The sequence below is a fragment of the Cyrtonyx montezumae genome, unplaced genomic scaffold, assembly GCF_038088225.1.
Source record: "Cyrtonyx montezumae isolate F1298 unplaced genomic scaffold, pur_monq_1.0 scaffold_3, whole genome shotgun sequence".
Taxonomy (NCBI): domain Eukaryota; kingdom Metazoa; phylum Chordata; class Aves; order Galliformes; family Odontophoridae; genus Cyrtonyx; species Cyrtonyx montezumae.
The window spans coordinates 50,434,999-50,453,419 of NW_027072034.1; the positions used below are offsets into that span (position 1 = coordinate 50,434,999).

Sequence of the window (18,421 nt, forward strand, 5' to 3'; positions counted from 1 at the left end):
AGAGTAGTTAGATGTTCTGCTAAGCAATACACAACAATTCCTTCTTTTTCTTTTTTTTTTCCTCTTTTTTTTTCCCCAGAAGATTTTTCAATTGTAAAACTGCAGAATTTGGAAATACATTATAAAGACATGTTTCCGGTGTTTTTCTAGGAAAAAAATGGATGTAGCAATATTCAGAAACTGTTTCAGCAAAATAGATACTATTTATTTTAATATTGTTCACTGGCTGGCTTGTTTCTAATCAGTTTTCTCAAAATAGTCAGACTCTTTTCAAAAAGAACAAAAATAATTTAAATAAACAGCATTTTCTTTTGAACTCATCTCTTTGTTATTGAAGGCACTAAAGCAATTGAAAAAATATATATTTGAATTTAGACCGTTCTTTAATTTTCTTTATCTATGTACCATTGATATTTAATGAGACAGAAGAAATAAAAGAGGAAAGTTATATATGTCCATGATGTTTCAGATCAACACTGGATATTAATCCACCATCTCTTCTGCACCAGTCACACAGAGGATTGCAAAAAGCAAAGGAAATATAACACACTGGAGCACAAAATCACATACGCACTTTAAATATCTTCTTTTCAAATAAGCATCTGCCAATATCAACACAGAGGACCTATTGTATCACAGAGGATAATTCCTCATTGACTTTTTATTTTGAAAATTAGCAGATCATCCAAATTTCTTTAAAAAATAATTTAAGGTTATGATCTGTGATATTGAAAACAGTTTATATTCACTTGAGATTTCTTACTCATCAATAAATTTTAAGTAAAGCAAATCACTATCCAGAGAGGAAAAGTTAAGAATTACTAGGTCAAAGAAAATAGAATGTAAACAGCACACACAGTTGACAGACAAACTAACATTAAATATAACTTGTAGGTACAGTGTCTAATCAAGATATCATTTTTAACAGCCGTTAAACATCAAAATATCGTTAATAGCCGTTAAACATCAAAATATTATAAACATCGTTAAACATCAAATATTGTATTATTTTTCTTCCTCAAAACTAAATTATCTGAACTCACAGAATGGTTCCAGTCTAATTTTCTCTAACACTTGAGTAGTGCTTTAAGAAAACATGGGGAGATAGGATTTAGTGATCATAGAATCACAGAATTGTAGAGGTTGGAAGGGACCTCTAGAGGTCATTTAGTCCAACCCCCTGCCAAAGCAGCTCCCTGGTCCAGGTTGCCCAGATAGGCATCCAGGTGAGTCTTGAATATCTCCAGAGAAGGAGACTCCACCACCTCTCTGTGCAGCTGTGCCAGTGCTCCATCACTGCACTGTGAAGAAATTCCCATGCCTATGCTTCAGTTTGTGGCCATTTCTATTTGTCCTATCACCATACACTGCTGAGAAGAGTCCAGCCTCATCTCTTTGCCTCCCTCTCAGATTTTTATAGCTGTGGATCAGATTCCCTCTGAGTCTTCTTTCAAGGCTGAACAGCCCCAGGTCTCTCAGCCTTCCCTCATAAGAGAGGTGTTCCACACCCTTTATAATCGTTGAGGCCCACCACTGGACTCTTTCAAGGAGATCCTGGTCTTTTTTTTACCCAAGACCCCAGAACTGGACACAATAATTCCGTTATTCTCATTAAATAGAGAAGTCAGTGAAATAAAAATTCCTAAAATCCAAACCAGACAGACAGAAACAGTCTCTTATTCTAAAAAAAGAAGGAAAGAGGGTATTGTTCTGATTAGGTCCTCTTAACACTTCACAGTCTATGATACTCAGAATTACGTTTTTCCTTGGATTCCACAGCATTTCATTCTTTTGAGATTCCAATACAGTCAACATTGCCATCTCATAAAAAGCATATTAATTACTCAGATATAATTTATTAAGATACAATCTTGGCTTTCTAAGACATTGAAGTGCAATTAAAACTGATGATGAAAATAATTGGGTTCTAAAGGCACTTGTTTTCTTACTCTTAATTACTGTAGAAAACTCGATTTAATAAGACTATGAAATGCACTGATGGCATTACATGAAATCAATTAGGATTCACAAAGGATACTATTAAACTGTTAGTGCAGATTTCATTTAAAACTGCAACCTCTGAGGGCTGAGCTTTGTGGCTCAGCAGAATAGTGATTCGCTACTGTTGAGGAGAAATAAGCCTCAGTTTCCAGACTGAAAAGGTTCCTTGGCAGCACTTACAGTTCTAATTGCATCATCTCATGTTAAGTGGCAATAACACTAAATAAACACCGATGTAACACATTGTTTTCCCTTCTCTAAAACCTGTACCTGAAATAATAATTACACAAAGATGCTATAAGATAGACTCTAAATATTTAAAAATAACTATTGCTATATGTCATTGTATTTTAACAAATATTCAACTGTTAAAAATAGAAATAAAAAAGATGACAGTCACTGTCCAGCTGAGTGATATTTAAGTCAGAAGCAAGTGATAACCAAATCTGGTTAACATCCATATAAGTTAGAGAGAGAGTAGTCTGTTTCTTATCTTTATAATCTAATACTGTAATATTAGTTGCAAAGAATCAATCTATATCTTATAGATAATGTTTACTATTCAGGAGGTTTCAGACTCCTTCAGAAATCTGAAATTGAAAAAGTCCCCCACATTAAGAAATTGGTGGGATTAAAATAGTCCTGCTACAGAAACACTGTAGTACAAAAGAAACTAAAACTGGAGGTCATACAAAGATACAGATTAACACTTAACAGATGATCATTATGGGGTATCTACAAGACTAAGAAGAAAATAGAGACCTAGTTTTCTTGAGATCATATGAATATAATTAAACAAAAAATGGATATTATGAAACTCTAGAGCCAAATTCGAACAGTTCAGGAAACATTCAACTCTCACTCAGTTCAGAAGAACACAGTAAGTGTTTGATACAAAAACTTTCCAGAGAAAATCCTAACTTCACTGAGATGACTTCAAATGGAATAAGACATTTAGTGGTAGTTCTGTCGTTATTACCTTTACATTATTATATTATTCTGTCATTATTATTTTTTTTGAGATAAATTTAAAAAGGTAAAAATTCTTAGCAGACAAATCCATCAAAGAACAATTCTGGACAATTAAACAGTGGAGACAAGCATAAGTATACCAGAACACAAAGTTTGGGAGTGAAGAGGTCTGAATAGTCCCATAACATCATGACACAAGTAGATATACAAGTGGCCACCAGGGCACTCTGCTGGCTCATGGTCAACCTGTTGTCCGCCAGTCCCTCTCCTCAGAGCTCCTCTCCAGCAGGTCATTCCCCAGTCTGCACCGGTGCATGCAGTTATTCCTCCCTAGGTGCAAGACTCTACACTTGCTCTTGTTGAACCTCATCTGGTTCCTTTCTGTCCAACTCTCCAGCTTGTCCAGGTCTCGCTGAATGGCAGCACAGCCTACTGGCATGTCAGCCATTTCTCCCAGCTTTGTACCTTCAGCAAACTTGCTGAGGGTGGACTCTATTCCCACATCAAGGCCACTGATGAAGATGTTGAACTGGATCAGACCCAGCACCGAGCCCTGAGGATCACCTCTAAGTACAGGCCTCTAATTGGACTCTGCACCACCAATCACAACCTTCTGACCTCTGCCAGTCAGCCAGTTCTCAACCCACCATAACGTTTTCTTAACATAGGTATACCTGTTCTCAAATTAATTTCCAAATTTACTCAAATAAATGGTTTCATAACTGTATCCTCAGCTCACTGAAAGAAACCTATTCAGTATACCGTAATTTCTTTTAAGAAAAAAAAAAACCACCACAACAACAACAAAAAAACCCACCACTTTTTATTTTCTGTTATCTATCTAACAGGAAAATTCAAAGCAGTCTTGTATATAACATGTATTAATGAACACTTAATTAGCTTGTATGCAAGATGAGATTTCAAAATATCAAGGTTCTTAATGTCTATTTTCTTTGTAGAAGGAACTTAGCTCACCTTTAAAAAGAATTCCTTTCCACCTAGCTGCTGTTATTTCTAAATAGAAAGCATAACTCTTGTCAGCTCAGAGCCCCCATATATCATTGTATTTGACACAATAATCATCATCAAATCTTAAGACCAAAATCTGGTTGGCAGTCCTTGAATCAGCTCTGCTTTCCCAATTAGGTGAAAAATTTCAGTTCAGATCATCTTCCAGAAAATACGTTCACATTTATAGTTTTTCATAGGTGAAATGGTATGGCAATACATTCTAAAATACTAACTTGATAATCATTTTATTTTATGTAACCATCTCTAGTAAAAGAGATTTAAGAAAAAAAAAGTAGTATACATTTATATGATCCTGCAAAAAATAATTCTCATCCATCACATGGATATGAAATGCCTGAAGAAATATGAAGACTTAACTAGGGATATTTTTCCAGATGAATAGTTTTGAAAAGTTCAAAAGAATTCCAGCCTCTACATGTACTATCTATTCATTAGAAAGGAAATAACACAGCTTTTAACTATGGTATATTTAAAAAAAGAAAGTAACTTGATTATGGGAGAAATCAGTAGTAGAACATATTTTGAGAAGTTAAAAGAGAAACAGTCTTATAGACACACGGAATATTTGAGGTTGGAAGAGACTTCTGGAGGTCATCTTGCCCGATCAATAGGGATACTTCAATCAGTTAATTGTCTTGATGGCCCTTCACTGATTTCCCTTGAGTATTTTCAAGTTTCTTTGTACTGTGGGACCCAGAAATGGACACAACACTACAACTGTGGCCTCAGCAGCAACAAGCAGAGGGAAAAGATTATCTTCCTCCACTTGCTGGCAACAATCCTCCTAATACAGCCCATCTACCACTTGACTTCTTTGTTAAAGGGGTACACTGCTGGTGTTTTCTGTGACCACAGAGATTTTTGGCAAGCTGCTTCCATCTGAATGGCCCCAGCCTGCACTGGTGGCTGAGGTTGTTCCTTCCCAAGTGCAAAACATGCCACTTCCCCTTGTTGGACTTCATGAGGTTACTGCAAGTCCCTTTATGCTGTTCAAGTGCCTCTGGATGACAGAATGAATGTCTAGCATATCAGCCACTCTACCAGTTGTGCCATCTGCAAACATGTTGACGGTACATTCTGTCTCTTCAATCAAATAATTAATGAAGATGTTAGATGCTAATCTAGATCATCAAGTTCCATAGGAGATTTTACAACCTCTCTGGGCAACCTGTTCCAGTGCTCTGTCACCCTTACAGTAAAGAAGTTCTGCATGTTTCCATGGAATTTCCTAAGTACAAGTTTAGGCCTTTGATGATTACTCCTGGTTCTACCCCTACACACTACTGAGAAGAGCTTGGCATCACCAATTTGCCTCCCACCTCAAGATATTTATAAACATTTATCAGATCCCTCCTCAGTCTTTTTTTTTTTTTTTTCTCAAGGCTGAACAGACTCAGGTTACTTAGCCTTTCCACATATTGGAGATGCTCCAGGCCCTTCAGTCCACCTCACTGTTCATATTGATTTTTTTAACTATTTAGAAGAGGTATGTTAAAAATTGTCAGGAAGAAAACTAATGTAAAACATTAGAAATCAGACAGGTTCTCTCAAAACAATCCTGAGAAAGTAAGCTAAGTTTTTATTATTATTTTTTATTATTATGCTTACCCTTAAGTAAACACTAGAGAGAGCTGCCTTGTGTTGCAATTAACAAAGTTCATCTGACATTAATACATTTATTAGTTATGCACAGGTGAACCACAGAGAACTTGTTAACCTTCTTATTCAAAATACAAACAAGTAAATGCATAAATGCATTAGTGATTAAAAAAAAAACAAGAAGGTTGTAGCTTTACTTAATCTACTCCATTCTGCCTTTGTAGTGAGGTATGTGCACAAGATAGCATACAAATAAGCCATAAAACTGTTCTGCACTATTAGAATAGACTGTCATAAATACCATGTTTTAAAATAGCCATGGATCTCTAAATTTTTGTATTTTACTGAGTTATTTATATATATACAACATGTATATGTATATACACACTGTAATAACTTGTTTTATCTAACAGCTAAAAGTGCTACACAATTAAGAAAATACATATTCTCAAACACACATGGCATTACCACGACACATTGTTTTTACAGATTTTATATAAATATATATGGCATTTTGATTTTTTGGAGTAATTTATGTAGTTCGTTCATTCTTGATTATGCAGATCTCTGATCTAAAATAAAGTCCTGTTATTTGTTATCCATTACCTTCATTTGTCTCAATTGCTTGAAATTCTTAAATATTTTAAAGAAAATTCTGTGTTCAAAACTGGTTGTCTCATGTGCCACAACTTATTCAAAATGACAACCTGAACAAGAGCAGCTTATTTATCTTACTAATTTTAGTAGCTCCAAATATCAAGTAGTGACAGTATTCTAGCAAATTTAATATGACTAGTTTACTTGACACAGTCCAAGCTAACCATGTCATACATGTAGCAAACTGCTGATGACACCACACAAACATGCAATAAAATTCAGTTACCTTAAATATTTATGGCTAGCAAAATGTTGCCCCTCCACAGACAGACAGTACGTGCAAAGAATGTACATCTAGAAGGTGAAACCACATATAAACACAAAAATACTAAGCAGTTGCATTTCAATCATTCTTGGAAAAAACCAGAAATGAAGCCTTCTATGTGGTATGAGTTCTCAGAAAGATTCCTGCTTTCATGTGTAAATACAAATATAAATTTTAAGTGTTTTATGGTCCAATAAAACCTGTTTGAAAAATGTACTTGACAGATCTGTATTAAAATTAATTGAAAATAAGAAGATGGAAATGAAAATAAAGTAGTATTTTTACTGTTCACAGGTTAAGTCCCTATACTAGGAGCCACTCAGGAAACATGGCAGGGAGGCAAAGCTTTGCTAAAAGAATATTTTGGATGAAACAAAATAGATCAAAAAATATAATATACTCAAAAAATACAATTTAATCTTAAACATTAGGAGTTTGTGCTAGGGAAATACTTTAGGTTCTTCTTCAGTGCATTAATAAACCATTAGGAAATGGGTCTGAAGAGCAAGGTGGCAAATTTACTTAGGTTAGTCGAAGAGGAAGAATTGGATAATTTCAGATGGTATGAATTGTCAGAAATGTGATAGCAGAAAGATTCAATATAGATGCATCCTAAATACCAGCCACTATAAAGAATATTGTTAATACTGCTGGGTTCTGAACTGTCCATAGCTTTGAAAAATTTATTTAAATCAAGACCAACTGCTTAATGAGATGTGAATAAACACAGGTGCCTGATTAGTAGAACCAAAAACAGGCATTAATATTATGCTCTCCTTCAACTCCATTGTACGTACTCTTCACTGTACTTGCTCTGGTTTGGGTATCTCATCCCAAACAGCAACAAAAACTTCAGAAATAAAATGACCAAAACAATGACAGGAGAAACAATTTAGGAAAAATAAAACTTAGTTTAAAAGTTCTATGCATTTACTTTCATTTTCCCCAGCATGAAAAGAATGGTGATAATTTTTCATGGCTCCAAGAGGTCAATACAGGAATAAAAAGCAAGGGTGGCACCAAACATAGATCTGAGTTATGATTTCTTAGAGCCATCTTGTTTGAATAAGTCTATTTAGCTAGCATTCCCCACTTCAGCAAAGAGAAAGGACAGCCCTGGTGGAATCCATGGCTTCACCAAGGGCAGATGGTACCTGCCCAATCTGGTGGCCTTCTATAATGGAATGATGGCATCAGTGGATAAAGGAAAGGTAACTGATCTTGTCTACCTTGACATCTGCATGGCCTCTGATGCAGTCTCACACAACATCCTTCTCTCCAAATTAGGTAAATATGGATTTGCAGGGTGGACTGTTTGATGAATAAAAATTGGTTGGATTGTCACAGTTTTAGGGTGTAGTCAACACGAACGATATGAAGCCATTGGATAGGGTCCGTAAGGACAGCTGGAGAACTGCTCCTGTGAAGAAAAGCTCAGGGAGCCGGGCTACTTCAGTCTGCAGAAGAGACGGCTCCATTCTCACTGTAGTGTTCCAGTACTTAAAGGGAGGGATACATTTTACACGATCTGACAGTGATAGGACAAGGGGGAATGGTTTAAAACTAAAAGAGATATAGATTAGATATTAGGAAGAAATGTTTTACTTAGGGGGTGGTGAGGTATTGGAACAGGCTGCACAAAGAAGTCATGGATGTCTCATCCCTGTAGACATTCAAAGCAAGGCTGGATGGGGCCCTGGGCAGCCTGCTCTGGTGAGTGGCAACACTGCTCACACCGCTCACTATCACAACATGATAGAGGGATAGGTATTATTATCTTGAAGGTCCCTTCCAACCCAGGCTATTCAACGATTTTATGAATTGTTTTTCATCCTTGGAGTAAATCCACACTTATGAGACTTACAGATCAGCTACTACCAAAAAAATCTATCCGCTCATAATCAAATAGAGTACATGGCTCATAACAGAGCAATAGCGACTATTAATTATTAACTAACATATCTGAACTATCAGCTTCAGCCATCTTCTAAGCACTGTGACTCATGGAAATTACTGAATTCTTTAATACTACAAAAAACAAACAGCAGCATCTCTTTCTGAGTACTTTTTTGTAACAAACTAGAAAAACAACAGAAATCAAAAGTTGTGCTGTTGCAGAGTACAAATTTGACAAAAAAATAAATTAAAAAACAACATTAAATTAGACTAAAATCTAATTTCATCTGAATTGAAAAATAAGAATGTATAGAAATAATATTAAAGAACCAGAAAAAGAAAAAAAAAAAGAAAGCAGTAGATACTAATACAATAAAACAGAGAAAGTGGAAAATGGGTTCTGCAAGCATGGCATTTGGAGTAATTCCAATAAATTTGTTTCAACCATACATTAAGTCAGGTGAACAAATGGAGTATCAAAGACACAGAATACATTTTAAAGAGATAAAAATAATGCTTAGAAAAAAAACAAAATAAAAGTGGACCTGTATCAATTCATTGCCACGGGGCACTATTGTTTTTAAGCTGATACATATCAGATACATAACTGATTATGTCTTTTGTACAAAGGATGAATGTGCAGACATGTCAGCTAGAATGATAAATCCAGGACCTATTATTTCTTATCAGTTGCAGGAACTATTATTTCTTATAGTTTGCAGGGCATACAACATTTAGTGGAAGGGAAAGAGATCTACATTTTTAAATTTGTCAGGGAACGTATTGTAGTATAATTGAATTTTGGGCACTGGTAAAGATGTGATGCATACTGAATGCTAAACAACATGATCATGCTGCACATTTCCTTTTCACAAGTTCCTTGCTTCCTTGCTGTTTCCCTGTATAGGTATCAGGGATGTCTTAAAAGCTTTACTCTTAGATATAGCAGTGTAATGTCACCTTTCCACAATGATTTCTCACCACCCATATTTGAGACATATAAGAACAGTACTTTTCTAACTCCGTTTTCCCATGTGGTCTTCTTGTCAATTCCCTCTGCTTTGGCCAGGAAGAGTCACAGTTTGTCCCTCTAGTTTTCACATTCTTACCCAAAAAGAACAAAATCATTGTCAGCTGTCAATTTCTTTGATAATTTATACAACAAAATGTGTCGTCCAAGTTTAAATTCAGATTATACTTTTATAAAGCAGGCACAATTGGTGACATCTTCCAGGAGATAAAGGGTTTACCATGAAAACTGAATGCTTTTTTTCAGTTAAGAGTGTGACTGACAAGGCAGTGAGGGGAAGGCTTACACTGTCTGTACAGGAGCTGATCAGAAGCAAAACAACAATGAAGCACCAATGCTTGCAATAGCATGAACAGCCTGTAAAAAAAATCCATAGAAAACACTGGAGGAAAACTAAACAAGGACATAATGAGAATAACAATACAAACAAAAAATGACAACTAAGGTCAAATTCCTTTGTGCTGGCACTCTGCTATTCCATCAGCTTTATTAATTTCTGTTCAGTTGTTTGTTTTAAAGGACATGAAGCCTGATAAGATGTCTACTGAGGGGAGAGGAAAGACATTCATTTGTTGCAATAGGCTCTGGATGAGAACAATAATCAGTTTGCTAATTTATCTACAGACTGGAAGAAAATAAAGATAGGACTTTCAGGGCACAGAGCGCTAGCTTCTTTTGTTGATGAAACAGAGACCAAAACTCCCTGAACTCTCTTCTGAAAATCTTACCTTTAAGAAAAAGAACAACACATTTGTCATAATTTCCTAAAGGAGTAAGTACAAAAATATACATTTCTGTTTTCTCTCACAAAATCAAGCTTACTCATAGCTCCCTTAGTACCTGGCTCCTCCTGCTCCTCCCAGGGATGCAAAAGAATAAGAATTCTAGAGAGCATTTCCATATTAAGCTCTGAATATAATTCATGTTAGTGCATGAAATTGCTCTCCATTTAGAATGCTATGCTGTAAACTATTCAAGGATTTTGTGCCCTCGGGTTGCGCTATAGCATGGTAACTGTTTCATTTGCATAACAAAGGAATACAGTTTAACAGAGTAAATACAAACAAAGCAGAAACATTTACTTTCACTTGAGACCTAAATAAAACCAAGAATGAGAAAACTAAATTGAAATGGAAAAATGTAACTGAGCAGTAAGGAACGATCTTTCAAATATTCAACTTCTGCTAAGTTTAAATAATTGACTTGCTTTCAGTATTTGAGGCTAAAGGTCTCTTTGAGAAATGTCAGTGCTGTCATACTCTCTAATTTTCTACAATGAAATCATTAACATCGGATTACAGTTAACAACCTAACCCACTAAATTGTAAGTCAACTGAATTCACGAGTCTAAAAAACCTCAGCAAACCACTTGTGGAACAAGTAAGTTAAACAAAATCAATTTAAGAACAATGCCACTTTTCTCTTATAGGTTATTTCTGCTTGTCTCTGTGGACTCAGCAAAACTCCAGATGATCTATTGCCTTTCTGGGAGTAATAGAGTATCTTTCCCACAGATGTATATATTCAAGTGGCAGGGGCATTCACTTTATTCACACCGCTATTAAGTTTTAAGAAACTTATCACTGAAGTCACAGAGATTCCTTTAGTACAATGTAGATGCTACCCTCTCCTGAAATAACTCAAGAACATTTTTTATTTTTTTCCCCAATACTAAAATAATTTCTCAAAAACTAAGAATATGATCACAAAGGCAAAAATGACCAATCATGCCACATTCTGAGTAGCACTGGTATATTAACTCACCTATCAGACTTCTGAAATCATTGCATGCCCAAGATTTTCCTGTCACAAACCAAGCTGAAAAGATTTGGTACCCTCAGTTGACTTTGCATCTTGGATTTGCATACCGGTGTCAGTGCTATAGAAAAAGTGCAGTCAGCTGAGTGAGAATCAAGGTGAAAACTAGAACATAACCAGATAAGATGACTTTCAAGAAGCCAGCTTCAGATGGCATTTATGTCCTTTTATATATTATCCTATAAGCAGCTGAAATGTCATAATTCATATAGCTATTGTGAAGAAAAAATGATGGAATAACGTTAAGTGATATAATTGCTGACAAATGCAAGATCACATTTTTTATGTACATATTTGTTTCAGAGCATAGGCAGTTTGTAGTCTGTCTTTCACATAGGTAACCTATATTTTGTCTATCACCATGAAACAATTATTCTCACCTAAAAATTGGTATTTGCCTTAATCTTTAATATATATAGAAATGCTGAGGGTTGATATTCAACACAGTAAAACACAAACAATGTTTTACATAAACATTAACAATGGAAGAAAAAAAGCAAAAAATGCTTTAATCCTTTATATTTAAATATCCTAATATTTTAAACACAAAAGTCTTAATACTTTCACATCACAAGAAGGTAATAGAAAGTGTTTCTTCAGAATTTACCAATGTTACTGACTCTGCTGGAGAGCAGCTTTGCAGAAGCACAGTTTGCTACACTGAGGAAGGGAAAATGAAAGAAGTTGTGCACTTTTTTGTCTGAACTGAAAGCTTTTTATAAGCAAACAAACAGCAAAAAAAGTCCAAAACTTTGTTTCTCCTCATATTCAAAAGAACAGTCAACAGGACTACATTAGTTCTTCAGACACAAGGATGTACAAAATTATTTAATCTTTAACACAATATTGAATGCACTATCTGAAACTGTGAATTCTTGCTTTCGTTTAAAATGATCTCTTCTATTGACTGAATAAAAGAATTCAAGTTATTATAGAATCAAAAATAAGCAGAGATCTCAGAGAGTATATGACAAAACCCTACACTGAAATTTACTTTTTAAAATTATAAACAGAATCAATATTAACATGTACTATCAGCATCTCTTACAAAACAAAACAATTGCCCTAAAATTGCAATGCTTTTCAGCAGTCTTTGCAATTTTAAATTATAACCTATTTTTAAGCTGCTGTAATAACAAGTTTTGGCATGACATATTTGACGTAAAAAGCAGTTGGTAACATATCTACTTTCTTGAGTCTGGCAAATTGTTTCAAAGACCATAAAAAAATCAATATGAAGAAAAAATAACTATTATCACACTGTGGCTTGTTAAAATCAAGATATTTACATGATACACTTGACCAATATCCTGTTTAACTGAGGTCTTATATTTGTATAGATTTCTTGCTCACATTCACACAATATAATTCCATACCTAGAACAACTTCAGGCAGAGAAGTACAAGCAAGTTTCCTGTGGTCACTAACATTTTTAATTTAGTTGTTTCACTGCTCTCAAATAATGCAGACACAAAGAAATTTAATAGCTGTTCATGCCCATGGAATTGCACCAATTTTAGGAATGCAGATCAACCCTCAAAAGAGTGAAAGAACAGAAAGAAAAATACTGAGCTGTCTTGGAGAATGTTATAGAAGGGTACATTAGATTTTTTGAAGTAAAAATATTCTAATTCTTTCCTTTCAGCAATCCAAACCTAAATGAACAAATGATAACCTTTTCAGAGATGTCTCTCCAAAAGGTAACATTAGGGCAGATACACTGTATAATGGAGTACTGTGGAGTCTCCTCTGGAGACATTCAAGACCTGCCTGGCTCCTACCTGTGCAACCTGGGCTAGGGAGCTGCTTTGGAAGGGTGGTTGGACTTGATGGTCTCTAGAGGTCCCATCCAATCTCTACAGTTCTGTGATTCTCTAGTAGAATGTCCAATCTCTCTCAAAATATACCAGATATATGTTTTTACAGATGCATAGAAATATGCATATGAACATACATATATGATTTGCACTGCCCATACCCTGTAGTGGGGAAAAGAGTTACTTTTTACATTTTGACTGACGTGCATCCTATCTCATCCCAGGAGCCAGAAAAGCATGTTGAGTAGTAAAAGCCAGCAAACATGTGGCACGCAGCCAAGGTTCCACTGACACTTGAGTATGGGAACCAGTAAAAGTTACAAATATTAGAAGGTTCCTGTTACACAGTGCTGGATTGGAAACCCAACCAATTCTCAGAGTATTTATGCAATTACCATTGTAATATATACACCATTTAAGAAAGATCTTAACACCTTTTTAGCTTAATGTTAAAACTAGTGAAATTTATATACCTTTGGTGAATTCCCAATAATGGAGATATTTTAAGCTTGTTTTTATATTTTACGTGATAATTCACATAAAATCTGTGCTCACAAATGAAGGAAGCAATGTTCAAGTACAATAATGCAAATTTTCATATGTAGTAAATGATTAACAGTTGTTTCCTTCACTGTGCCTTTTTCTCTTGAGAAAACTTTAGTTCAACTGTCAGATTTATTTTTGTTAATTTACAAAATTTTGTAAATTTGTTTATTTTTGTTAGCAGTATAGCTTGCTTTCTCCTTAATTGTTTCTGCTTTAAAAGTATATTTATTTCTTGTCAAGCAAGTGCTTCCAAAGAGAAGAAGAGACCTCTTTGTCATCTTGGCTTTTGCCCAGTTGATCAGTTCACATGCCTTTAATGTCACTTTGCACTATCAACATCAAAAATAAAAATAAAAACGGAGCTTTGAGTGAAACAAAAGTGAAGCCATAATCAAGCACTCATGAGCCCAGCTAATAAAGAAGTTAGAATGCTATTTGTTAAATTTCAATGTTATAAAACAGAACAGTAAGTCCAAGGGTAAACATACAGCAATCAGCTGCAAATCTATTTAAGCAAAACAAAACAAGCTGGCAGATGTTGCCTTAATGACTGAAAAACTTGCTTTGGCTGAACTACTGCCAATAGGCAAAGCACAGTACTGCTGCAGCTTCCCTGCCTGTTGTTTCACTGATCTGGTACATGGGAAGGAGGGTTTACATTTTTCACACCAATACTCAATTTTGATATTAACGTCTAGTTAGTGGTAAACCACATCAAAACAATGTGATACACTTCAATTCTTTTCTTTTAAAAAGAAAACATGCACAAAATAATTAGGTCATTTGAATTAAAGATACAAGGGGATAAAACGAAACTCAGCACAAGTACTGACAAAATTATTTCCAAAAATATCAGAGACAAGACCAAGACTATTTGGAATGTATTTCTATATCACTACCAGGTCATTGAATTACCTACTTGTGGTTTAGAGGAAAGTAATACTGATATATCTGAAATTGTTACATACTCAGCTCAATGGAGAGCTAGCTTTCCTTGTAGCCTGTGATAAACAGTTCAAGTGTCCCTTTTCTACTCAGAGTAAATATTATGTTATGGATTAAACAAAAAGCAAAAACAAAACAATACAAAAACAAAACCCCACACCCAGAAACATCAAGACAATCCATTGAAAGCTGAAGGAGAAAAACAAAACAATACAATAGAAACAACGCAACCTTTAAATTGTCATTTAAATCGCTCAAAGACTCATTGTCATTTAAGTCGCTCAAAGACTCACTGAGTCCATCTTTGCTTTCCACAGAATTGCTTAACAAAACAAATCTTTAGGATGTTCTTTCACGACCTCACTCAGGACCTTCTCCATGACTGAAAAGACTGGGTACTGCTTGGAACAGAAGTGATAAATCCACAGGTGCAGGGCTCCCAAGTTGAAGCTTTTTGCTAACCTCAGTTAGATCCGTATTTATCAGCTTCTTATGAAAGACAAACATGACACAGCCCTCAGAAAAGTTTATCCACTAATGTTCTCAAACTACTTATTTTTCAAGTTCTCAAATCCTGAGAAATTTTGGAAAAAAATTATATACAAAAAGTATTATAAAGGTAGCAAAGTAGAGTATCCAAAACCTGCAAAATCCTAGTGTTACAGTTGCATCTACAAGCTTAATCCAACTCTCTTGTCCTTCTTAATAAGCAATGCCAACTCAGACATCTAAGCAGCTCTTTTTTTAAGCCATGAAATGTTTACTCCAGTAATTAATCAAACACACAAGCTGTGAACAACTCCGGGTTTTGTAAAAACTTGCAAGGAGTCTCTTGAAGAATTTGTAAAATCAGTCTATAGTACTCAGCTGATTACATGCAACAATCACAATTAGCACATTTAGGCAGCATGAGACAGACTTGCATCTGTGCCTGTACCATTAACAGACATACAGATGCCTTCCTAGCTATAATTGCTACCGGAGCAACTACTGCAGCCACAGCTAGAGCTGGCCTTGAGAGCTACAAAGCCACATCACCAAACAGCAGCTGTAGTTCTACACACAGGCAAGAACAATTCCCTTCTGTTCTTGACATCTAACCATTCTGACCTGCTCACTTTACCTATTCGTGGGTAATAGTTTTGAGCATGAGATATCCAGCCCTTCTAATGTAGGAAATTCTCCAGCCAGTTTCTCAGGTTGCAGATAGTAAAATATTTGTTAACTTCCATTATGCAAGATAATCTTGCAAAATGCATATTTAACAAAACAACTTCTCTGGCTTTGTTAATACAATTTAATTAGAACACCTTAAAAACTAATACAGTTTTAGTTTCAGTTGTAAGCAATAAAACTTAAGCCAAGAAACTAAACTGATTGAAACAACTTTAATTTTTATGTATCTTATCCAGTGCACAAATATAACCCCTTTTAACTACCACAAAGAGAGTAATTTTTATCTGAGGAGTATTTTGATTTTATAGATTGCACACTGAGTGATCCACGATTTGGTAACAAGCTGCAAAAATTGCTTTTAGTAAGGAATTGCTATCTACACAAAACACTGCAAGACTTTGAAATGTAATCAAGAATGTGATCAAGGATCTAACAAAAGCTTTCTTGACTATAGATTTGCTTCAGAGCTACAGGATAACATTTCTACTTTAAGCCTGCTTCAGTAGGATATGTCTGAATATTCAGACTCAGTTTATGATTTCAACAATATCACCACAGTGACTGTGATGCAAAGATAGTACATTGGAATACGGTACACTTCATTTTGAATGGTTAAAATATATAACCTATGAACAGAAGTTACCTGGCAACTGCTTTCAGAAGAGGTGAACTGGAGCAAGGAGGTAAATCTCTATGAGACAATTAACTAGCATTCCAGAGACACAAATATGAGAGAAGAATTGCCATCATTCTTTACCTTTCTAACTGCATCCATGACATTTTCAAAACTTTTATCTCCTATAATCTCCAACTAAAGCTGGACAATGAATGCTAGTTAATTTTAACAACAATTCTAATGACAATTCATGTCCTACCTCTTATTGATTGTAGCCCATGTCGCATTAATGTTATCTGTCATCAGTTCTACTTTTCTGGTGTCATCCGTTGAATAATCACGGAGCAACTTAAGTGCCGCATCATTTACCACTTCTATATTTATTTGCCATTGTCGTATTTCTTTTGAAAATTGCTGAAGGAAAAAAAAAGTATAAACCTCAGATTATTTTAAAACAATTACACACATACTATGATCATTAGAAAAGAAGATGGACAAGTTATACCAGCAATGTAAAAAATGAAAGGACTTCCTCAGGACTGATAGCTAAGGTTAGATTCTTTTTCTAAATGTTTGATTCTTATTTATTTATTTTTTTTTAGGTGTAAGATAGCAGGACTACTGCTAATCTCTGAGGGAATTAAGCATCAAAAGAACTGTTTGTCAAATAATGGCTGCTCAAAAAATGGTAAATATTAGAATGCTGCCTGTTTCGGGTTTTTTTTTTTGTTTGTTTGTTTGTTTTTACAAATATATGGATGCATTATTATATCTTCTGATACTGAACTACACTTAGATGGAAAATATAAAGAAATAACATTTTCCATATAATTTTCTGCATTATAATGTGAAAGAATACTAAGGAATTGATGAACAATGTCAGTACTTACACATTTCTTAGTTTTTACCGTATTGTCTTATTGTATTGTTTATGTAATTAGTGCCATCTACTGGAACAGCACTAAATCTGCAGTAAAGCAAAATTCTACTGGTAATCCTAACAATGTCTTTATAAAGCAAATTTATCACTTTTTACTATTAAAAAGCTTTGTAGATTTTAAACATGCCTTCCTTTCTTTCTCTCTTCCCACCCCTCTTTATCTTCTCCTTTCTGCCCTGGTTCCTTCACGTGGGCCAGCTGCATCACTGCAGCAACAATGCCAGGAGATCTGGACTACGATTCAGCCAGAAACCAGGTCCTGTGCATCTTTACTGCTAGCCCTTTCCTCAGAGAAAATTTCCATATAAATGCACTGAAGCCATGTATTCAGTCCATAATGTGTAACAACAAAATGAAAGAGAAAAGAGAATCAGTGTTCTACATGTACTTTTGTACTAGGCAAAAACTACAACTAAGCTATCAATGGGAGGACGATGCAAATGAAAGGAGATGGTTGAACTTGCCAATAGAAACACTAAGTTGTGTGTAAACAGTAGATACTATTTCCCCCCAAAACTGAAATGATAAGGCTTGACTCTCTTTACTAGTGTGCTTTAATACTCAAAATTAGGAGACCTATATGAAGAACTGTTCGTTCTTCTCTCATTCCGCGTGCAAAGTTGTATTCCTCATAAAATCCTGTTTTGGTTCTGATAATAAATTCTCCACAGAAAGCTGAACTTAAGCATGTGATCTGTGATTAAACAGTCTAAACACAAAGTAAAAAATAGTATTTTTGAACATTCTGTGTTCAAATGTTTTCATCTCAGAAAGCCTGTAAGTTGATTTTGGTTAAGACTGGGACTGAAATTGATTTGACCTTTGAAAAGTGTATAGCAGGAGTTCTGTTGGTTTTATTATTGTTATCTATCTTTCCCCAAAACCGTTGCCTGTTAAAAGGTGCTTCACCATCTTTAGGTCCCCTCCATAACTTGAAACTGAAAACAACTATTTCCTCTCTTTCCTGTGTTATTCCCTCAAGTCAGAGCAGAATGTTTACTGTGCACCAGATAACCTCGGACAACAAGACAGCAACCCAAGTATGCATTTTGAGCAAGAGATTTTAGATTTATCAATGCAACATTAGGAGGAGCCTACAAACTCGCCAAGA

General features: G+C 35.1%; 2 protein-coding genes across 12 annotated transcripts in view; one reads left to right on the forward strand and one right to left on the reverse strand.

Annotated features, from left to right (window-relative positions):
• Window positions 1–18,421, forward strand: part of GK (glycerol kinase) — a 499,514-nt gene that overhangs the window by 409,219 nt on the left and 71,874 nt on the right. The gene's annotated exons all lie outside the window — the stretch shown is intronic.
• DMD (dystrophin) overlaps window positions 1–18,421 on the reverse strand; it is a 961,436-nt gene that overhangs the window by 239,139 nt on the left and 703,876 nt on the right. For all 11 annotated transcript variants that reach the window (XM_065741536.1, XM_065741534.1, XM_065741531.1 and 8 more), the window contains one exon: window positions 16,630–16,784. In XM_065741536.1, coding sequence (XP_065597608.1) covers window positions 16,630–16,784 — 155 coding nt within the window. The remainder of the gene's footprint in view (window positions 1–16,629; window positions 16,785–18,421) is intronic.